We start from the raw sequence: 23364 nt of genomic DNA, 5'->3' as shown, positions 1-23364 counted from the left end.
CTGGTGGAGATGCTTTTATGAGGGTTTTTTTTAGCCCTGTGCTTTACTGAGCTGTATGTAACTTTGTGAACTATATAATATTTTAATACAGAATAATTAAGATTTTTCGAGGTGCATTTGAATAATGATATACTTGAAGAATTATATACTTTGAATAATTATATACAAAATACTAAGTGACGTGTAGTATGTATTGATTTGCTCTGGCTGGACTGAACTGTGTGTCTCCAATGACGTTTAGAAGCTCTGTGGGGCTAGAACCTCACTGGTTAAGGTTCCATGTATGCATCGCGAGACATGACTTGTGAGAGAAGGAACGAGTGTGTAAAGCTTAGTGTGGTTAATGTGTCTTTAATTGGTCTGAATAGTCTCATGGTTACTGATGTAGACTTCAGTGTGTATTATAGGGCCAAGCAGAAGAAAGCAGTTTTCAATCTTACCACAATTTAGCAGTAGGATGAGAAAAAACATGTTTTTAAAAATGGAGATTCCACATGAGCTTTGGGAAGGACTGCCCAAGCAATGTCCCAAACCATCCCCAGCCTTTCTTTATAAGCTACTTCCACAAATTTCCTGAGATTGCTGTCTGTGGCCTTTTGTGCAGATGCTCTGATAAATTTGAAGTGGTCTCAGGTGTTGTCTTCAAACTTCTTGAAACCAAGAACATATATTCTTGCACAGAACCCTTTTATGGTATCAGTCACAGACAAAGTCCTGACTTTTTGTGTGAGTCTGTGAAGGGTGTATTTGTTCTGTCACATTTACTGTATTGAAACAATTTAACAGTAGTCTTAGGCAACACTAAACCTTTTCTGGAATTATTTTTGTTAGATACTTAATGAAAGGTGCTTTGGACTTCATCTAGATGTAAGATAAGATTACTGTTTAAAAAACAAAATAATCATTTAGGAATTTCTTTTTCTTCCTTTTTTGCTATAGTCTGCAGTCAGTGGACTTCGAAGCTGTGGCAGTTACAGTAAAAGAGCTTGTCAGCTATGCATTGACTATCAACCCAAACAACCACTTCTGGTTAATTATTCAGGCAGATATTTATTTTGGTAAGTGAAACCAGTGTCTGGTTTTGGCATGCATGATGGGGTACCTTGCTTCTCTGAGAGTTGTCTGACATAACCCTCCTTGTATTTTGTCTTACGAGAAGAAGCTTAAGTGATGTATGAGTTTAAAATCTTTAGATGCGATAATGTAGCTGAATTTGTCTGGGAGGTTGTTGAAGCCCACAGAGAGACTGAGATTTCGATGGGCCGTGTGGACTTGCTTTTAGGGTACAGGGAACTTTACTGTAAGGGTCATTGTTAACTTCATTTTTTTAGTGGGTCCAGTTGGTCCTTAAGTGGTATAATTGTGCAAATCCCTAACATTCAAGTGTTTTAGTAAGTGAACGGAAAGTTGTGTGAATAGTGCTTGCTCTTAAATGTGGAGATCAGCTTCACCAGAGCAGAAGACAGGCAGAGTAGAGAAGATCTGTATTTTATACAGGGAAGCATCTAGGATTTGTGAAAGAGGACACTTGAACTCCTGACCCAGTACTGGTTGTGATGGGCAGCTGTGTCCTCACCAGTCTCTGCCCCAGTTCTCATCCTTGCTCCTCAGCCAAGAGCAGCAGGCAGGATTGGGACGTAAAGCGTTTGGGATTCTGGGCACCAGGACATGCACCCAGACTGCACCAGGGCAGCGGTTGCCTGGGGCAGACGTGCCCAGCCCACATGATGCTGTGCCTTGTTATTCCCCAATCTAGAGTCAGTTCCTGGGATTTACTGTATAGTGTGAGTAAAGAGTGCAGAGAGGGAGGTGCTGAAGAATGAACTTCCAGCAGATAGCCAGACAAGTATGGTACTACCTGGTGTACATGCTAGAGAAGAACGTGGCCATAGCCATCCTCAAAGGTAGTTAGTTGGTCATTTCTTAAATTATCCATTGAGACCACTGTAGTGAAATTTAGCATTTAAGCCAGATTGTTTTTTTTCTGGCAATAAAACAGGGTATGTGCTGTGCCTCTGCCATCGACTTGCTGGTGCTTTGTGCTATCTCACGACACAAGGTGCATGTTTCCAAGTCTCTTCTTTTTGGATTGGAAAGATGTCTGTGATGTGCAGTAAGATGTAGTGCAGAAATTCTAGCCTGTTGCTTCCAAAGGAGACAAATTTGTCTAGAAGATGCTTTATAACCCCTAGGGTGAGTGGAGGAGTCTTTGTCCCATGTTTAGGGCTATCACCATAGATATGGGAGAGTGATTCAGGGTTATAAACTGTCAATATTTACTTTACATACGCAGTGGAACAGCATCCCAGAAGGAGGGTGTTTGTGTAGGGAGCCTCAGAAGCTGGTACCTGAAAAAGCAACAGCTGGAGCACCCTTGCTTTTCCACTCTAAGGTTGATGGATTTAAGATCAAATACCTGAAAAATAAGTAATTCTCAGAAGGCAGAACTTTGCCTGTGTTGCTAGCTTTCCTGATTGAGTGGTTTTCTCTCACTGTTTAACCATCTCCTGTGTGGCTGTACTTTTTAAACAATGATATGCAAGTCACTTTCATAGAATCACAGAATGGTTGGGGTTGAAAGGGACCTTCAAAGCTCATCTAGTCCAGCCCTCCTGCAATGAGCAGGGACATCTTCAACTACATCAGGTTGCTCAGAGCCCTGTCCAGCATGGTCTTGAATGTTTCCAGGAATTCAGCTATGAAATATATCTATCTGAGTAATTCTATAAACAATTTATCTGAGTATTAGATATAACTGCTATATTTACTTTTAAGACCTTATTTTGTTTTGTTTTATTTTTTTTCCAGCAACAAATCAGTATTCAGCAGCCCTTCACTATTATCTACAGGCAGGAGCTGTGTGCTCAGACTTCTTTATTAAGATGGTACCACCAGATGTGTACACAGACCAGGTGAGGTAACATGGCATTTAGATGTGCAAAAAATATCTCTGTGGATTCTGTAAATAGGTACCTGTGTGCTCTACAAGTTAGCGTAACAAGTAGCTTGTCACTTGCAAGTGGCTGTGAGAACCCCTTAATAATGCTGTGTTTTGGGAAGGAACCTTCAATCCTGGCCACAGCGTGTTCCAGTGACACCATGCAGTCACTTTGACTTTTATCCAGGCACTTGTTGTGTCCATTAGGAAACCACGGTGTCACTTGTGGCCTGCATTTCGGTAGGCCTTGGGAAGCAGCTGCTTGTCGTGGCTGTCTAGACCAAGGGAAGGGTGTTATTTACTTCCCCTGTCTGGTTGCCACTCCTGTCATGTTCCCGTTCATACGGCAAGTGGGAGCTTCAGACCCTGCCTGGGATCCCGAATGTTCACAGCCCATGGAAGCTGTGCCTTGTGCCAGCCTGCCCTGATGTAAGTGTCCCGGCTGGGACAGCCATGCTGTCACCTGTCCCACAGCAGCACTGCTGCTTGCCAGCATGCGTGTGCCTCACTGTGAGCGCCCACTCGCTGTGCTGTCCCCACCCAGGACAGGCCTTGCTCTGGGTGCAGGAGATAAAGGCCACAGGCTGGCTCACTGACCAGGAACATCCTGCCCTTGTGACGGCTCCAAAGTGGGGAAAGCTCATGTGCTAAAACCCAGGAATTGCTGGGAGGGGTTACGAGAGTGTAGATATTTAGCTGCTCCCTTATATTAAAAGGAAAAAAAAATGCTGTTTGTGTTCTGATACTAGCACTTCAAAACTTATGTTTTGGTGTATGTTTGTTTGTTTTAACCATTCTGTAGGTGATAAAAAGAATGATCAAGTGTTGTTCTTTACTCAACTGTCACACCCAGGTAAGAGGTGAAACATCCCGTTAAGTAAAACATTAGTTTTATAAATATTTTAGTGTTAAAAGAAGGGGAACTTTTTTTAGAAAGTAAAACCAAATCCAACTTTCCTTGTAAATGCAACCTGCAATGAAATATTTTGTTGCTACCATTGCTTCTAGGACACTGAAAGAACCAAAAGTAACAAGTAAATAAACATAGGCTTGGAAATGTTGTAAAAAGCAGAAATAGTCTGGGGTTTTTTTGCCTCTTTTTTCTCTCAGGATATAGGTGTGTTTTGTTGTGGGTTTTTGTTGTTGTTGTTTTCTTTTGGTAGAGTTGTGTGAGGGCACGGTGTCTGTGGGGTGCTATTGGGAACCTGGCCTTTTTTTCATCATAACCACGTGTGGCCATTGCTGTTCAGTGGGGTTGTTCATTCTCCAAAATTAACAAGGCTTGCATTAGGCTCTTGCTTTCAGAGCTATTTTATGCGTTTAGAAACCTGGAAGCCAGCTGGGTCCCTTCAGATTTGAGTAAAAACCCTTTTTCCTTCCATTCAGCTACTACTGTTGTTGATCTTTCAGAATGAGTTGTGTATGCTGTCGAGGTTGGGGTGCTCAGCACTCGCTGTGGGAACAAGTATGTGGTTGGGTCTAGAAATGGGGTGGGATTACTCAGGCGATCTGTGGAAGATTTCAGTTTGTGGGGAAATAAGGCTGTGAAAATCACCCAAGTCTTCCCTTACAGGTAGCTATTTTATGCCAGTTCCTCAGAGAAGTAGACTATAAAACTGCTTTTAAGGCACTGCAGGAACAAAACAGGTAAATGTTACAACAAAGTTTATAAATATCTATACACAATATGGGAATGCGTTAGATCATCTAACTGGTATTCTCTTTCAGTCATGATGCCATGGATTCTTACTATGAATACATCTGGGATGTCACCATCTTGGAGTATTTGACATGTATCCTTTTACTAGAATACCACTATAGAAAGGTCATTCTGCATATTCATGGCTAGAAAAAGTCTTTTTGCTACCCAGGTGTCTTTTCTTGACTCACCCTCAGATCTCCACCACAAAAGAGGCGAGACAGACAAGCGGCAGATCGCAGTAAGTTAACATGGGCTGCTTTGGGGCATGGGACTTCCATAGTGTTTATTTTCCTCCCTGAAACCTCCTTTGAAAAGAATTGCTACTTCCAGTTTTAAATTTATGTAATTCTTCACAGTGTCTGCATGCTGGTGTCAAGTTGTACTTGGAGGGCGGTGGGGTGGGGTAGCATAGCACATTACAGAAAAAAAAACCAACATTGATCTAGTGTCTAAATAATGCCTTGTAATACGCCAGCTTTACTGGAGGGGCTTTTGCCAGTGATGTCTCTGCTTTTGTTTCAAGATAAAAGCCATTGGCCAGACAGAGCTGAATGCCAGCAATCCCGAGGAAGTCCTACAGCTTGCTGCACAGAGGAGAAAAAAGAAGTTTCTTCAAGCAATGGCAAAACTTTACTTCTAGACTACTGCTGGGAGACTATTATAAACTGTAGAAGTGAAAAAAATCTTTCAAGACTTTATTATTTTAAAAATCCATTTAAATTTTTATACAACATTTACAGTCTAGTATCTTCTTAGAAATAGATGAAATCTTATAATAAACCCCTTATTTTTACAAACTGTACAGAAGGCTGGAAGCAACTTCAGCTAGTTCCACAATGGCTTGTTTGAAGAAGACATGAATTCAAGTTTGCTAAGAGCATGAGGTTAAGATGGATGTGGATAGCACCTGATGCTCTAGTGCAACTTTGTGGACTGCTTGATGTCACATACAACTTGTCCCTGGATGTGGGGCACAGGTAGGAGCATCTTGAGAGAGGAATGAGGACCATTACCCATCTTTCCCAGTACTGTCCCTTCATCACAGAAGTGATTCAGAGGTAGTGAATATCCCAAGGAAAACACAGTAGTTAATGCTGTGCATAAACACTCATAAAATACAACTCCACAGTTAGTTTAAAATACTGTTCCTATGACTTGAGTGGTTGTAGAATACCAGCAGCTCACTTTTTTCCATACCCTCTCCAGTTCTTGTTGTTTGTTCCTCTTGAAAGTTGGTGGCTGGGTCTTATAGAACAGAACTCCTTCCTTCAAGGACTGCACTTCTTCCAGTTACAGGTTCTTTGCTTGTACTCTTGCTTGAGGTCAGTGATTCACTAGAACTGAAGTTTACAGCAGCCCTAAGGGGCCATCTTAAATTCATCAGCCTCCTGTGGAGCTACAGTGTGATACAGGGCTGGCTACACTGTACTGCAAGGGCAGAGTGGTTTCAGAAAAGTAAACTCTGTAATACTGCGCCTGAGCTCATGGGTGGCTAACTGACCTTACCAAGAAAAGAAAAGGTCAAGAAGAGGTCATATGTACAAGCTGGCATTAAGGTTTCCTGGATGGCTAGCCTGAGTTGAAGCAAGTTTGACATGTAGGTTGAATGGACAAACTTGGCTACTCAGCCATGTTTAAAAAGTTTTGAAATTCATAAGTTAGGAATGGTCAGAGTTGAACTAAGTCATGTCTGAGAATGGACCAAAGTAGCCCAAGCTCCTGTGATAGCATGGAGGGATGCTTGGTCTAGATCTTGTATCAAGTCTGCAGGGGGACACTGGTCTCAATTTCCAGCTGCTGCTCTGTTGGATGCTGCTTTTACTGCCCTGGTCTCAAGTAGCAGTAAAGAGCAGGAGTCACCTTTAGTGTGGTCTTGTTCTGAAGCACCAAGTCCTGTTCCTGAAACTTTGTGATGTTTGTTGTCCTTATTTCACTTCTTCTCTGTACTTTTGGGAGGGGTTATTATTCCTCCTGTTGAAACAGGTGATAACTGACCTGGGGCAGTAGATGCTGCTCCACTGTTAACTTCTTCCTGTGTGTTAGGGGAGGAAGAAGACAGTCAATACCTGTGACAAGTTCTACTTTTTTTGTTTCACTAGTACATCTCAGCAGTGCTTCCTCCCACTGCCAGTACAATTCAAGTACTCCAGAATTAAGATAATGAATTAAAACAACAAAGCAATGTTACACAACAAGATTATTATCTTTTAAACACTTCACCAGTACTTCTAATGCAAGTCTTTGCTTATGGCTTCTGAGTGTTACGATAAAACAATTTTAGTTTATAGCATCATCAAGCAGGGGCAAGAAACCCAAGGCTGGGCACTGCTGGCCATGCTGGCTGAGGTGAGCCAGGCCTGGGGAGAGCAGGAAAGTGCTGGGGCAGTGCTGGCTGCCTCAGGCAGAGGGGTCTGTAATGTGTTCCCAACTGCCCAAACAACTCCACAGCCCACCTACCAGCATGTCCAAGTAGTTTGTGTGTGTTTGGATGTTATGTCGATCTTCTACTGCAACCTTCTTAAAGTTCTTCAGCTTCACAGGGACTTTTTTGGCCACGTTTGCAAAGGGAACCATCCATTCTACACACTCTGAAATGCTGTCCCAATCTAAGCCTGGAGGGTAGAACACAGTAGTATATTTGGAAATCATGGGGGAGTTGCGCAGTGTTCCAATATGGTCATAAATTTAAAAATAACAGTACATAATACTGCAGATAAAATTTCAGAAACATCCTCCCAGAAACTTCCAGCATTTCCTTGTGCTCATTACTCAAAAGTGTTGTGACACAGCGGGGGTGAGCACAGGTCTCAGCAAAGCAGCTTTGCAGCTATGAGGGTTCCTGTTGCTTATCAGGGGAGGCTGAACAGATTTTTTTTCAGCTTGAGCACAAAATTTGGTTCACACTATAAAAACATACACTATTGTCACAGTCCTTTATGGCAACACACAAGTGCTGAGCTTAGTTCAAGGTGAGGGTTTTTTCAGTTCATAAGGGACAGGCTGGTAGAATTAGCAGAAAGGTTAATTGAATGCTTCTGGCAGACAAGGATGACTGCTTGATAACTACATTTTAGGAGAAAAAGTAGCCAAATAATTTGTAGCTAACAGCTCCCTAAACAACAAATTCACAGAGCAGCAATATTAGCCCAAAAGCAAAGATAAATCTGCATCATTTCCATGGCTAAGATCATGCTTCTGAAAGCGTTTCCTTCTTTTTTGAGTCTTTGTAACGTTTTAAATAGTGGTAGGAAGATGTGAAACGGGGAAAAAGAACTCCCACAGAACAGAAGAACAAACTTCATGCTCACATAGCTTTTGCTCTTTGGCAGCCAGGTAAACTGGTACACTATTAGCAGCCTGAGGCATCTAACAGCTTTCAGAATTTACTGCCTAACAAGACCAAGCTTAGCTTTACAAAGGCTTCTTACCTGAAGCTTTCTTAACTACTTCAATTGAGGTATAGTGGCAGAGCGCTGCAGCAGCTAGTGTTCTGTACTGGAAGTCCAAAGAGTTCACATCCAGAATACACAGGTCTAAGAGCTGAAGAAATAAAGAGGGGAGAAAATTTTAACCAGATGCTACTTCAATATTAGTATATTAGCTGTCTCAGAAACTGCAAGGCATGCAACAGCCTACACACTATAACATGGCTGACCTTTCTAGCATCAGATGCATGCATCTAATTTATTTTTGGCACCAATTTCAGTTAAAGTGGGTCTTACCTAGTCATGACACAAATCAATTTGCATTTTTACCAGTAACATGCAAGACACTTTGCTTGGACAGATGCAAATGTGCCTTTAATCTCTTAACAGAGCTTCAGGAAGGTGTTTTCTTAAAATACTACCCAGCAGCTCAGTGACTTAGACCAGTCTGCTCTTCAGCAAACCGCTCTGAGGTTGGACACAACACATGCCCATAAAAATTGAAGCCCAGTAGTCAAAACACTTCTCAGACTGCCTTCTAGGCAGATACACAGAAATGCTGTTACAGATAATACAGGTAAAAACAGTTAACTGTCCTAAATTATCTTAAATTATCCACCCTCAGAGCTGTTGCCACAGTCTGCTATTTGCAGATTGCTATAGGGATTAAAAAGGATGGATTTTTATTTTTCCATTGTACAGAAAAGTCTTAAAATACGTGAAAGCAGAGAAACAAACACATGGGTGGTTCCCCTCAAAGCTGAATATGCTTCTCTGGCAGTCAAACTTGCACATTCCCTAACAAAGTGACAGGTGAGGCAGAACGAGGACATGCATTTTCTGAATCAGTTTTTTGAGCATAGTGTTCAATTGTGCTTTAATCACTCCAAAGAGGATTTTTTGATACAGTTTACAACCTACCTGTGCTATCTGGATGAATTTTTCCTGAGAATACTGAGGTAGCAGCACTTTTGGAACATCCTTTAGCGCATCCACTTGAAGATAGAGGTTCAGCCAAGAGATGATTGTCACTGGACAGAGTTCCCATTTTAAAGCCTGTGGATATTAAACAAACAGTTTAGCACAGAAGGGTAGTTCTGCGCCCTGATCTCTTTTCCCATCCTGTTCCAAGTTTGCTCAGTTTATTGGACAGATCCTGGGAAGATGCTAAAGATTATGTACAATTTCAAATACAAATACTCAAGTTAGATTTCTTTCTCACTGTTTTTTGTACAGGCTGCGTTACGATCAGCACAAAAATGTGTCTATCTCAACCCCCTTCCCTGTGCCTGCGCAGTTGGATCTTATGTATCCTCCCCACTCAGAAGCTGGGAAAGCAGCGGATTTCCCCCGAGTCTCCAGGCTGCCTGCCTGAACCTGCAACCAGTATTGACTAACAAAGAATAAATGTAGGAGTTCTGTGATGGTAAAGGTGGATCCTTTCCCACACAAGGAGCACTGGGTAGTGTCAGTTCTTTGCATGCTCTCCTAGTGACCCCTGTTCCTGGCCAACAAAGGACCCTGGTGGCAAGTGCAACACCTTGCAGCGACAGCCTGCGGGGCTGTACCTGTCAAGAGCCTTCACTTCCCTACAAGCAAGAGAACCCTGTCCTTTTCTAACAGACACAGACTTCACCCCAGCCAGGGCCTTTAGAGGTCTGCTGCACATACAATGGAGCCTTCACTGTTCTGCAGAAAGAGGGACATACTAAACGTGTTCCTTTTCTAAGCTGATAAATGACATCAGAACACAAGGTTCAGCTGGACAGTCTCTCAACAAGCACTTAAAACACAGCAAAGTTATTACCTTTAACATAATGAGTTCCATTCTTACAATATCATCTTCACTGCAAGCACCATCAGTGACGTAAGCAAATTCCTGTATTTTAGGAGCGTAGATTTCCTTTAAAGGGAGGGAGAGGAAAAGTGAAGATTGTAGTGCCTTACAGTTCTAAGAAAGCTGGAAAAGATACTGGCAAATACTTTTCAGTCCATATTGGAACATTAACATTTCTTACGCAAGAACAGTCTTATTATATGATGTGACTTGAATCTTACAGCATGAGGAGATACTAAAACCAAGCACGTTATACATTGTCTGTTGTAAAACACAATAGATGTATTACAACTTTTTTAGCTCTTGGGGAAATAAATGCTGACCAAGCAATCAGAACAGCCTTCCATTTATGCCACTTTCCACTCAGCTATTCCATTTGATGTAAAAAACATACACCATCCTTAATTCATGTACAGCGCCCTGCGGTGTTACAGAAAAGGCTTGCTGGTGCAGGTTATGCACAATGTTAGTCAGTGCTGATATAGTTTTATTGATTTTAAAAAAGCTAGAAAAAGATGAGAAAAAAATCCCATAGCCACTGTAGCTGGCAAAATTCGTGGTGCAGGGGTGGTTAACAAAGAAGTTTGCCAACCCAGTCATGCCACTTGGGGCCACATGTAGGTAGGTGTGTTAGCAAAAGAGAACTTTCCAGCAGAACTGCTTCTCTACGTGCTGGCTCCACAGCCTGATGCCCCACGCACTTCCTTAGGACAGGCAATTGCTTGTAGCACAGTGCCTTGGCCTTAGGAACAACAGCCGGATTGAGGGGCTTCCAAGTATAAAGATTCAATATCCCAAATTTTCCTCTAGCCTACCATGACCTACAAAAGGAGACTTAAAAAAAAATATGCTCTGTGCTCACAGATGTAGCATGCAATGTAATGCATCACCACCCCTGCACAGATTACGTTATCTTTAAAGGAGAAAAACCTCCACTAAATGGATTTACAGGGATATCAGCCTGACGTACAGGCAGTTTGAGCCAGCCTTGGTTTTGTTCAAGTCCCACACCCATTCCTGAGATTGTTTGCAGTTGCTGTATATTTGGAAATAGAAAAAACAAAACTACTCCTAGCACATTTGCATACCTTTTAAGTTTTTGTGGGCTCCTTCCCTGCTGCTAAGGAAAGGGAGGACAAAGACTACACTCCAAGAGATTGACATATACACAACTGAAGGAAGAGAAAATAAATTCCCCTTCTGACCTTCAGTGTTGTATGTACACCATCAAGTCCAAAGGGTTCAGAGAGAATAAATAAATATGTTATCACTGTCTTTTTAGTTACTACAAACTTAATATCCTCCTCCCCATAACAGAGTTTCTTACCTCAAGTTTGGAGGCAATGAATAATGAGGTAATTCCTATGAGCTGAAGCATGCTCTTGTTAATGTTCTTTTGTGTCAACATGAATCTATCAAAAAAGTCTTGAGCTAGGTAGAAGGTTTCCCTGTGGAGTGCATACACCTCACATACCTACAAACAGGAAGAAAAAAAAAAAAACAAAACCCAAACAGTTCAGATTTCTATTAAAATACTCTATGTACACACATTGGAGTATTCAAGTTTTAACAGTAAAACACAGTATGCACAATTTGATCTTTGGCATGCACTAACTATCCAAGCTGTCACACACCCGGGTGTGTTAGGATGTAGTGGTTAGTATGGGACTGGGAAAAGTATTTCCCATGCTCCCACCTAACTATGGATTGGCTGTGATGCACTAACACACTCCCAAAGTATACTTTTTCGAATCTAAATCGCATTGTTTTCCTAAAAACAAGTACAATTTTCTACCAAAAGAAGAAAGGCTCATTGAGGGAAGAAAAAAAAAAAAAAAAAAAACAACCAACCACACAATAACAGCAACCAACCACTAATTTGCTTGATTAAGAATACTCTGGGCTCAAGCCTCAAGTTGAAGTCACCAAGCAGATCCTCCCTGTATTCCTAGTAGGTCTGTTCCAGGGCAGAACCACTGGAAAGCTTTAAAGTCTTTGGCTGTACAGCAGATAAGCCTGGAAGCTCCTGCCAGTGGGGGCTCTGCTGGAGAGGCAGGAACACAGCCCCTCGGGCACAGACAGCCCTGTGAAACAGGAACAAAACTGCCAGAACGACCATCTGCTCCACACAGCTCCCTTGGCAGGAAAAAGGTTTAATAATTGCATTGTATCAAAGTGGTTCAAATGCCAGATCAACAAAAAAGGAAAGGAGACTGCCTGGGCCTGGAGAGCCTATGCAGGGGCCTACTCTTTCCTCTAATCTCTAAGTGAATTTGGGTGGGTCTACCACAACTCCATCTTATCTGCAACTCTGTATCCCTTCCACAGCTAGAAACTAGTTAGATATCTATAAATTACTTACAATCTACGTATGGTCAACAGGAAATTATATCCAAGAAATAGATCCCAAATCCAAGCTTCCTGCCCTGCTTCATTATTTCAGTTTGATACAAAGCCAGTATAAAATCTCACTTTTAATAATTATTTCCTAAGATAAGGTTGAAAGGCCATTTGCAAATTAAAACCCTTCCTGACCACCAAAAATGCAAATGGTTGGCAGTAACACCACAGCTCATTCTTTTAGACGTGATCTAATATTTGCCAACTGATGTGGCAAAATGTACAGGCCCACCCATGAATAAATGGCACAATTTGTATAAAAGTGTATTGGCCAAACATAAGTATTAATGCTTAGTCACGTTAAAAGGCATCTCAGTTATGATGTTACAGAAGAAAATGTTAGGAGCTACTGGACGACTCAAAATCACCGGGATTTTAGTGCACTGTGGCATACAAAACCACTGAGCTGGGCAACAACAACAAGGCCCTTGTTGACATTTTTGTTTGGAAATTGGATTATTTTCTGAGGTCAAGATTTTTTTTTAAAAAAAGCACCAAAATACAGTTTAATGCTGGTATGTAAATTACACATTAGAGGAAGCAGTGAAGTACACAACCAAAGTAGCTTCATATTCACCATGTATTTTGGGGGAAAACGAAAGCCAAACGCTCCTCTCCTCTCCCTTGAAATTCCCTGCCATTAGCACTGTCCCACCAAGACAGCAAGATGCCACCAACATCTGCTTCCCTCAAGTACTTGTTATGGAATCGGTAAACCTGCAAGATCCCTTCTGCTGAGGGGCAAGGGCTGCATGAGTCAATGGTTGCTTTTGGCAGAGGTGACTGAATGTGCTCAGCATAGAGTTCTTGGAAACGCCTCCAGAACATAGCTCTCTATTTACAACACCGCTACTCCTTCGCGCAGGCTGCCAAGACGGAGAGCTTCCATTTTGTTTGACAACTGGAATAGCCTGAAGTACAGTAATGAGACTGGACTATGGATATGATTTATTTGAAATCTTTTTCAAATACAAACCTGTCTACATCAAGAACCTTCAGGTGTCAGCCACAAAAGCACTACTTTCCTCTGCTCTCTCTCTTCATAGGGTAGAATTAAAAGTTCACTAATTAGTCAGAAAATAGTGTTAGAGGCAGACATTTAAGAGGTCTTGATGTAGATGTGGGTAATAATTCAAGTCCTCAAGACAGACGCAGTTGTCTCATGACTTAGATACAGTCTAAGATGTAAAGTTAGAGCTCCATAACTAATCTGTCCATAGCAATTTCAATACGAGTGTCTCAAAATTAGATTTCTCCTCTTCCCAGAAAGTGGCATGGCGAGCGCAAAAATTAAGTGCTGTTGCTGACTGCCCTGTGTGGAAGGTTCAGCATCTCCCATCAGGCAAGACTGAACGGAGCTCACCCAGAGGATCAAAAGTAGTAACTTGTAACCCCTTTGTTGCAAACTTGTTTTATAATTTATCATTACAGTACATTTGGCTATTAGATCTTTATGTAAAAGCTGCGCTTTTATCTGCCCGCTTCATAGACGTAACACGCGGCAAAGGAACTGAAAGAACGTACCTCTAAGAGCCAGTCTAACAGTATCGATCTCATGTGAGGCTGCAAACTGGAATGTAGTGATGTGAAATGTTTGCAATGAGCATATCTGTTCTCCTTCTTCAGGATATTGAGCCAGACATCTTTGGAGTTTCCCCAGCTACAGAAAAAGGTCACACAAAGCATTGTTAAGTATATGTACTTTCACAAAAGGAGTATAAAAACATTATTTATTGTTTACAGAAATTGAGGAACAAAAAGAAAACTTCGGCATACTAAAAGATCATTATGGTAATTAGAAAACTGCAGGTATACTTTGAACACTTTACATCATCACAACAGCAGTTTGCCAAGATCATCAGCAAGTCCAGTTTTACAGAACAGCCAAAAAACTGAATGTGTGCATCCCAAAGTTGCACATACAATCAGTTTCCTAGTTTGCCTAGTTAGGTGGCTGTCCAGAGAGCAAGATAAAAACCAAACCCTCCCCATTAAAAAAAAAGAAAGGAAAAAAAAAAAAAAACAACAAACAAAACACCCCACTCCCCAAGAAACACAAAATATACACAAAGTTGTCTGTGTTGGTTTGAGAAATACATTTACAGATGGTGTTTAAAAGTCACTTATCCATCCCTTCCTTTTCTAACGTACCTTGAGGCTCAGAAACAGGCTATTGTGAGAAAAACAGCAGGCAGATGGGACACGTGGTGTGGAGGATTCCAAGTCCTCTCTCCACCTGACTGAACAGGGTGACTTAAGGGATAGGGGACAATGATGACAAGTGCCTGCTCAGTGTGTCTCCTCTGTGACTACCTCACCTTCCCAGGTGCCCTGTAGAGTAAGTATAAGGCTTTGGCAAGTGGAACCAAAAATTAACAAGGAAAATGGTTTATCTAGCTTAGAGGTGTTGCTGAGGTCAAGTCGGCCTACACCCTGTCTCAAAACTGCTTCCATAAAGAATAAAAGACGGGTCGTTGTCATCAAGATGCCTTATGAAGGGAACAGAAGGCCCAATATGCAGACTGGACCCACTTCTCAAGGAAGTCTGCTGTCTTCCTGGGGCCTGGGTTAAAGATGCGAAGAAAAAACTTCTCAGCCTGGTACAGCTCTCAGGTTGTTACCCATTCTTGATTTTTCAGGTAGGCAGTGATGAAGCTGCAACAAGAAGTTCGAGAGCAATCAAGAGAGACTTCAGGCCTTGTGGATGATTGGTTAAGGGATCAGGAGCACAAGTAGGGTTCTCCTTTGTCTTTCCAGTTGCAGTGAATGACAAGGGAATATACAGGAAGATGCAGCAAAATAACAGCTGTCTCTGAACTTGGTGTCACGGGCACATTTTGAGTTTTTTGCTCATGAGTTGGTTTACAAAACACCCAAGCCTGCTGGCAATAGACAGAGTACACTTGTCTCAAAGCGGGAAAAGGATCTTTGCGCAGGAGTTATCAGGGCTCACTGAAAGAGCTTTAAACTAGATTTGAAGGGGGAAACAGATAAAACCAGGCTCGCTAGACATAAGCCTGAGTGCAATATGGCAATATTTGAGGGATGGTGTGCAAGTGAGGCCCTTCAGTCTGCCATTTCTGTGCAGGTAGGGGATGGAGAGCTGTGTGGTAGCAAAGGCACAAGGGTTATTGATGCGTTAGAAACCATGGAAGTGCCTGAGAGTGGTCATGTAAGAATTAGGGCTTCTTTCCCCAGAAAGGTGGTGGGATCAGTAGCCCAAATGAAGTGCATCTACACCAATGTACACAGCATGGGCAACAAACAAGAGGAGCTGGAAAGCCATTGTGCAGCAGAACAACTACAATATAGTCACTATCATGGAAACATGGTGGAATGACTCTCACAACTGGAGTGCTGCATTAGATGGCTATAGACTCTTCAGAAGGGATAGGCAAAGAAGGAGAGGAGGTGGGGTAGCCCTGTATGTTAGGTAGCGTTTTGACTGTCTAGAGCTTGATGATGGTGACCAACAGGGTTGAGTGTTTACAGGTAAGAATCAGGGGGACGGCCAACAAGGCAGATAGATCACAATGGGAATCTGTTATAGACCACCCAACCAGGATAAAGAGGCTGACAAAATATTCCATAAGCAGCTGGTAAAAGTCTCAGAATCACTAGCCCTTGTTCTCATGAGGGACTTCAAATTACCAGATGTCTGCTGAAAATACAACACAGCAGAGAGGAAACAGTCCAAGAGGCTCCTGGAGCTTGCAGAAGACACCTTCCTGACACACCTGGTAAGGGAACCAACTAGGGAAGATGCCCACTGGACCTGTTGTTTGCAGAGAATGACTTGTGGGCCATGTGATGGTTGGAGGCCACCTTGGGCACAGTGATCATGAACTGATAAAGTTTTCAATTCTTGGAGAAGGAGGGTGGTCAGCAGAACTGCTACCTTGGATTTCCAGAGGGCAGAGTTTGGCCTGTTTAGGAGCCTTGGCTGACAGAGTCCCTTGAAAGGCAGCTCTGAAGGGCAAAGGAGTCCAGGAAGACTGGTCACTCTTTAAGAAGGAAATCTTGAAGGTGCAGAAGCAAGCCATCCCCATGTGCCAAAAGATGAGCCAGCAGGGAAGACCAGCCTGGCTGAACAGAGAGCTTTGGCTGGAACTCAGGAAAAAAATGAGAGTTTATAACCTTTGGAAGAAGGGAGGGGTAATTCAGGAGGACTACAAGGATGTCATGAGGTTGTGTAGAGAGAAAATTAGAAGGGCCAAAGCCCAATGAGAACTTAATCTGGCTTCTGCCACAGAAGACAAAAAATGTTTCCATAAATATATGCACAACAAAAGGAAGACTAAGGAGAGCCTCCATCCCCTATTGGATGGCGGGGAAACATAGTGACAAAGGATGAGGAAAAGGCTGCGGTACTTAATGCCTTCTCTCCCTCAGTCTTTAACAGTAAGACCAGTTGTTCTCTGAGTATCCATCCACCTCAGCCAGAAGCAGCAGAATGAAGCCTCCATAACCCAAGGGGAAATGGTTAGTGACCTGCTACACCCCTTAGACACAAACAGGTCTATAGGCTGGATGGGATCCACCCAAGGGTGCTGAGGGAGCTGGCAGAGGTGCTCACCAAGCCACTTTCCATCATTCACCAGCAGTCCTGGCTAACCAGGGAGGTCCCAGATGACAGGAAGTTGGTAAATGTGACACACATCTACAAGATGGGCCAGAAGGAGGATGATGATAGAGCAGATCATACTGAGTGCCATCATGTGGCTCTTACAGGACAACCAGACGATCAGGCCCAGTCCACACAGTTTCATGAAAGGCAGGTCCTGCTTGACTAACCTTGTCTCCTATGACAAGGTGACCAGCTTAGTGGAGGAGAAAAAGGCTGTGGATGTTGCTACTTACACTTCAGTAAAGCCTTTAACACTGTTTCCCATAGCATTCTCCTGGAGAAGCTGGCAGCCCATGGCTTCGACAGCCATGCTCTTCACTGGGTAAAGAACTGCCTGGAGGGCTGGGCCCAAAGAGTTGTGGTGAATAGAGTAAAATCCAGTTGGCGGCCGATCACAAGTGGTGTTTCCCAGGTCTCAGTATTGGGGCCAGTTCAGTTTACTCCCTTTATCAGTGATCTGGACAAGGTGATCAAGTGCACCCTCAGTAAGTTTGTAGATGACATCAAGTTGGGTGGGAGTGTTGATCTGCTTGAGGCCAGGAAGCCTCTACAGAGGGATCTGGACCAACAGGCTGAGGCCAATCGTATAAGGTTTAACAAGGCCAAGTGCCAGGTCCTGCACTTGGGTCACAACAACCCAGGTAACACTACAGATTCGGGGAAGAGTGGCTGGAAAGCTGCCCAGCAGAAAATGACCTGGGGGTGTTGGTTGGCAGCCGGCTGAACATGAGCCAGCAGTGTGCCCAGGTAGCCAAAAAGGCCAACAGCATCCTGGCTTGTATCAGCAGTAGTGTGGCCAGCAGGACTAGAGGAGGGATTGTCCGCTTGTACTCAGAGCTGGTGAGGCCTCACCTTGAATACTGTGTTCAGTTTTGGGCCCCTCACTACAAGAAAGACATTGAGGTGCTGGAAAGAGTTCAGAGAAGGGCAAAGAAGCTGGTGAGGGGTCTGGAGCACAAGTCTCATGAGGAGCAGCTGAGGGAACTGGGGCTGTTTAGCCTGGAGAAAAGGAGGCTGAGAAGAGACGTTATCGCTGTCTACAACTACCTGAAAGGAGATTGTAGCAGGGAGGGTGTTGGTCCCAGGTAACAAGTGATAGGATGAGAGGAAATGTCCTCAGGTTGTGCCAGTGAAGGTTTAGATGGGATATTAGGAGAAATGTCTTCAAGGAAAGTGTTGTCAGGCATTTGAACAGGCTGCCCAGGGAAGCAGTGGATTCACCTTTCCTGGAGGTGTTTAAAAGATGTGTAGATGGTTTACTGGTGGACTTGGCAGTGTTAGGTTAACAGTTGGACTGAATGATCTTAAAGGTCTTTTCCAAACAAAATGATTCTATGAATAATGTGGCTTGGTTTTATTTTGTAATTATTGTTATTATGAATTTATGTGAGTTTTTTCTTAAATATAATTCAAATCCTACAGTTTCTAAAGGAGACAGCATGTTAATCAATATAATGCTTATTTCCTACTGAAATTGTTGGAGTTATCTATTTATCTCTACCCAAGCAGAAGCAGAGAGAGATTAAGCAGACCTGATCACTGGCATCACCTTCAAATTCTAACCCAGATCATTTCCATTCTGCTGCCATCATAAGTTAAAAGCTGGAGAGATACTTGCTTGTTTAATGCACAAGTCTCCCCCATTTAAGTGGGCAGACACTACTATGATCTTCCTGCAGCAGTTCAGAAAGCATGAAAAGGCAGGAGACAGTAAATAAAACTCAGCTCATCAGAAAGGATGGAGCTCAGCTTTACCGGATGCCTATTGGCAAGAAGTAAACATCAAGGATTAAACTTACATGGAATTCTGTATCTGAGCACATCGTTGGTATCCAGCAGTTTCCAACAACTTGCTAAAAACCAATTTAGTCAGCTAATCTATTCCTCTGCAGAAGTTAAACTTTCTGGAACTGTAACTGCACCAAGCTTAAAGAAAATTTTGCTTAGTATTTTTTTTGCCACTCAGTTCCAATAGCACTGAAAGAAGTTAGTTTAATCATTATATGCCTCTTAACCTCTTAGAGTGTCCAGTTTTAAGTTATAAAAGGACAGCTCTGAAAGGAGAAAATTATCTGCCCAGTGTGTCTGTATAAGATCAGGGGGGAAAAATCCTACAGAATTTCTGTCTTTTTTTGGACATCAAATTGTTGATGATGAGGAGACAAGCAGAAGTACAGGTTGAATACTGCCCACTATTATACAAACACAATAAAACAAAAAGATTTTACTACAGTAGTTCAGCATATTTCATAAAACATCAACAACTGCTGTATCTGGTAAACTTACTTGAGTTCTGGCAAAGGTGATGGATTTATGAAGAGGTTTCTGAACCTGTATTTTTTGAATCTTGAAAAGTCAGTGGTTACTGATTCTTTGTGAGGTGTTTCAATAATTATGCAAGGCGAGATGCCTCCTGTTATCGTGGGCGGCCAACAACTCTGCAACATAAACAAGGTATCTTTTAAATGCTGATTTTACTATGAGAGGAAGAAAGGCAAGAAGTAGATTACAGTAACAACATAGTAATATGTAATGTATGTTAGTCTTTTTGGACCTCGGCATCAATTCAAGTACTGAAACCAAGAAAGAGAGATATTAAATGTCAAAGCCTTTTGTAATCAAGATAGAACATGTATAAACAAATTTGATAAATTTTGGAAACTCAGGTTTGAGGAAGACAACCATCTTTAGTGTATGACCCCACAAGTAACTTGTCCATTGCTTGAGCTGCTCAGTCACAGTACACAGGGCAAAGGTACTCATTGCTACTGAAACACAGGACATGTGGTTGCTGGTCATATCTACTTATCTACTCAGGGGGAAAAGAAAGGAGAGGGTGGAGGTTCTACTGTCTCTCAGTGGAAATTCAGCAGCTTGTTATCTTCCAATTAAGCACTCCAGAGAGGAGCCACCCAGCTCAGCTCCAGAGCTAGATATCCACTGAGCAAGCAGAAGCTGTGAACTTTTTCTCAGCCTGCCAATGCCAAATACAGGATGCAATGACTCAAAGGGAGAAGAACCCAGAGCTGTTCATGCAGAAAGCTTCGAAGAATGAATTCTAGATTACTTTAGTTAACTCTGTACTCCCAGAGCGAAGTTATGTATTCCAGCAGAACTGATCTTAACAGCACACAACCACAAGAAGAGGGAGATCCTGCTCCTTCTCTCCTGTGATCTTCAATGCCCCTTCCTTCTTTTGTCAGCTCTGATACTTGTCAAACCCTCTTTTAGGTTGATTGAACCCACTAACCTGGCAGAACATGAACTCATTTTGTAGTGCCAAATCAGCAAGCTGAACCTACATATTTCTTCATTTAAAGAGAACCAAAATGGAGCAAGGCAGGGGATGGAGTGTGTGGCCAGCTATAAAGGAAGGAAAGGAGAGCAGGATTTCCCTCTTTTGGCAAAGGTAAGTTGTGACACACAGTTCCACCCCAAGTTCAGCTGACGTACTTACACAGCATTTTTCCCTACATAAAATTTGCAAAGACAACTTCACAACCAGAATTTTGCTTCAGCACAGTTGTTAGTCTCATTTGCCTTACAAACTGAACAACTGCAAACAGGATCGCTTGCAAGAGAGAGTTACATTATTTTACTAATCTACTTTAAAATAAACAACTGTGAAGTCCCTCAATCAAATTAGGATTAGCCTATGTTAGTTAAAACAGATTCCTACATTGATTTAAACAATCAAAAGAACTGATAGATGTAAGTAAAGAGGGCCTGCATGGTTATGAGCCTTCTTAACTAAATGGCCGTGAAACCACACCTTAGGTTGAAACAAGTGCAATGATCTTGTTTAGACTTGCCCCTAGGCCTTACCTGCTCTGCATGTGGAATTATTCTGAAATATCTGGTTTTATTCTCATTTTTACACCTAACCTTACTCTGCAGTGGTTTCCATATTGAAGGACCCTTTATCAACAAAAAAGCCATGTGTACAAAAAGCTGAAAACACATTAAAAGATGCTAAGGTGAAGAGCTCCCATAGCTTTTAATATCTGAAGACAGAAACTTTTCCTATTCAATACTTTCTAGTGTGGAATGCACAACTTCACACTCACCAACAAAAAACAGATGGACTCCCTTGCCTAGTTTGAACTAGTAATCAGGATTGAATTACCTTAATCTCATATTGATGCTTTTTTGCAATTTTCCCATCTTCTTTTTTCTTAATCTCCTGCTGAGAAGGGAGACACACATCAATGCACTGACAATGACCAGCATACCCACCTCTAAAGCTAAAGCAAACTGTTGTTACCCCTGCCCCACTTTCTAACTCAAAGATTTTCCCGTCCAAATGCACTGAAGAACTCTCAATATTATTAAACTTTTCAAGTCGCCCAAATTGGTCACCTCTGCTGTTCTCTTTTTTCTGCTCTGAAGATGTTCTGGTGCCTGCAGTTCCTGTGGAGACTCTTCTTGACATGACAGTGGCTGCTGCTGCTTGGCTTGCAACCGGCTACTGCAAAGACCAAAAAGACATTAAACATTAGCAAGCAGCAGTTGTTAGATGAATACAGATAAGCTTGGTATATTACAATGCTTAACAGTTTACCTGCGTCTTGACATCTTCTTTGGGTTGGAAGATCTCTACCTGGAACAAAGGAATAGCATAAGCTCAGTTAACTTATGCTCAAGAAGTTAGGACCAAGTTCCGCACTTTGCATCATAAGACAACTGAAATAGGAGGGCACAAGCAAGGAATGCTCCAGCAAAGGACTCTGGCATTTAACCACCAGCAGTTCCACATGCTGCTGGCGGTTACGCCAGCACACAGGGACGCCCACATATGCCAGTGGGCAGTTAGGCTCAGGTGAGCTGGGCTTATCTGGCCATGGGGATGGGGCAGGGGGAGGACACGACTGTAAAGGAACATCTCCCACTCAAGAGGACGTGTGGGGGGGTGCTCTGTGAGGCTGTGACCCCCCCCACACTCCCTCTGCACCCTGCCTACTGCAGCCACCAGGCACCCACGCAGACACACGTTTTGCCGGTGCAGCGGCTCCCTCGGGGAAGATTTCACCACCGGCCCCCCACACCTGCCGGGCTGTGCCGTGCAGTGCCGGGCCGCCCGCGCTCCCGCCGCGCCGGTTCCGCGCCAATTTGCAGAGAGCGGGGAGGCGGCGGCCTGCGCTGCGCCGCGCCGGGCCGGGGGGCGGCTCGGCCAGCCCCGGGGCGCAGCGGGGGTCAGGTTGGGGGGCATCGCCGCTACCCGCGATCGCTCTCCCTCCAAAAGCAGCCAAGCCGCCGCCTGCCACCCTCCCCGCCGTGAGGCGAGGGGTGCTGAGGGGACGCGTGAGAGGGGCAGGGAGCAGGGCAGGACCGCGACACCCCCTCCCCCGCGCTCCCGCCTTGCTGCGAGCCAGGCTCCCTCCAAAACCTGAGGGGGAAGTGGGGGGTGGGCCTGCCGGGACGGCAGCCCCGCACAGGGGAACATCAACCCCCCCCTCGCCCAGACACCTTCTCTCGGGGGGATCTCATATCAGGGAGGGATCCCACACAAGGTGGGGGACACCCCAGCGTCCCTCAGAGCGGGCTGGCGCCGGGACCCCTCAGAGATCAGGGGCTGTGAGGGGGTGTCCCCACCAGGCGCCCTCCTCGCCAAGCTCTTATCCTACTGACCACGGCGGGAGAAGCCGGGACCCGCCGGGGTGGGGTGGGGTGAGGGCGGGCGGCGCGGGCCGGCGATCGGGGTCAGCCCGCCAAGCGGCTCGGCCGGCTTCCCCGCCCCCACCGCGCCCGTCTCCCTCCAAAACCCAGCAGCCCGCTCCCCGCCACCCCCACGGGCCTTTCCGCCGCCGGGTGGCCCCGGGGTGGGGTGGGGGTGGGTAGGTGAGAGGCGATGGCGGGCTCCCGCCGACACCCCGGCCCGCCGCGCTGTCTCCCGCCGGCGGTGCCCGCCCGGGCCGTGGCCCCTCAGCGCGGCGTCCTGCAGCGCTGCCTGCCCCGGGCGGGAGGGCACCGCGGGCTGCACCGGGCCGCGGGCGGACACCCACCCCCCCGCCCTCTCAGTCGCTCTCCCTCCAAAACCGTGCCCGGGCGGGCAGCCCGCCTCACCGCTCCCGCTCCCGGCCCGCGCCACTCCTCCGCGACTGCGCCCCTTGCATCCCCCCACACCGGCACCAGGTCTGCCGGGACCGCCACCACCATTGCTACCGGTACTGCCAGCATCACTATCATAACTCACGGCACAACCATCATAACCCATGGCACCCCCATTACCATCATCATCCGCACCATCATAACCACCACTACCATCCTCATCATCATCCGCACCATCATCATCACCACAGCCACCGCGCCCCCCGCCTCCCATATCCCCATCTCCACCAGCGGGACCCCCGACCGTCACTCCCCGCGCACCTCTGTCGCTGCCGCCCGGGCCGCGCTGCTCAGCTGGCGCCGGCGCCAAGTCGCTATATAGCGCGG

At 44.5% G+C, this 23364-nt stretch overlaps 2 protein-coding genes across 3 annotated transcripts in view; one reads left to right on the top strand and one right to left on the bottom strand.

The window, feature by feature from the left end:
• Window positions 1–5373, top strand: part of INTS8 (integrator complex subunit 8) — a 24877-nt gene extending 19504 nt beyond the window's left edge. The window contains exons 21-27 of the mRNA XM_082045692.1: window positions 940–1058; window positions 2809–2912; window positions 3741–3791; window positions 4512–4585; window positions 4667–4731; window positions 4835–4878; window positions 5164–5373. Coding sequence (XP_081901818.1) covers window positions 940–1058; window positions 2809–2912; window positions 3741–3791; window positions 4512–4585; window positions 4667–4731; window positions 4835–4878; window positions 5164–5280 — 574 coding nt within the window. The 3' untranslated portion in view covers window positions 5281–5373. The remainder of the gene's footprint in view (window positions 1–939; window positions 1059–2808; window positions 2913–3740; window positions 3792–4511; window positions 4586–4666; window positions 4732–4834; window positions 4879–5163) is intronic.
• On the bottom strand, window positions 5311–23364 carry CCNE2 (cyclin E2). 2 transcript variants are annotated; one of them, XM_082045693.1, is made up of 12 exons: window positions 23299–23364; window positions 21491–21529; window positions 21289–21397; window positions 21056–21115; window positions 19216–19367; window positions 13827–13962; window positions 11230–11376; window positions 9873–9968; window positions 8987–9121; window positions 8069–8180; window positions 7098–7252; window positions 5311–6672 (listed from the first exon to the last, which is right to left on the bottom strand). In XM_082045693.1, the coding sequence occupies exons 2-12, from the start codon at window positions 21502–21504 to the stop codon at window positions 6571–6573; spliced, it is 1218 nt and encodes a 405-aa protein (XP_081901819.1). In that variant the 5' UTR covers window positions 21505–21529; window positions 23299–23364; the 3' UTR covers window positions 5311–6570. The 2 variants fall into 2 exon arrangements, with proteins under 2 accessions (XP_081901819.1, XP_081901820.1); XM_082045694.1 differs by having other exon boundaries at window positions 21056–21112.

Source organism: Streptopelia decaocto (assembly GCF_964273445.1).
Source record: "Streptopelia decaocto genome assembly, chromosome: 2".
NCBI lineage: Eukaryota > Metazoa > Chordata > Aves > Columbiformes > Columbidae > Streptopelia > Streptopelia decaocto.
This window is presented reverse-complemented; position numbering and strand designations above follow the sequence as displayed.

What these genes read in the sequence shown, in the direction of transcription:
- CCNE2 (XM_082045693.1), bottom strand. An exon ending in GAAAAAAGAGAACAGCAGAG is followed by an intron (nt 21,116 to 21,288) that starts GTGACCAATTTG and finishes CTCCCTTCTCAG; the next exon opens with CAGGAGATTAAGAAAAAAGA. An exon ending in TCACCTTTGCCAGAACTCAA is followed by an intron (nt 13,963 to 19,215) that starts GTAAGTTTACCA and finishes CTTTTTCTGTAG; the next exon opens with CTGGGGAAACTCCAAAGATG.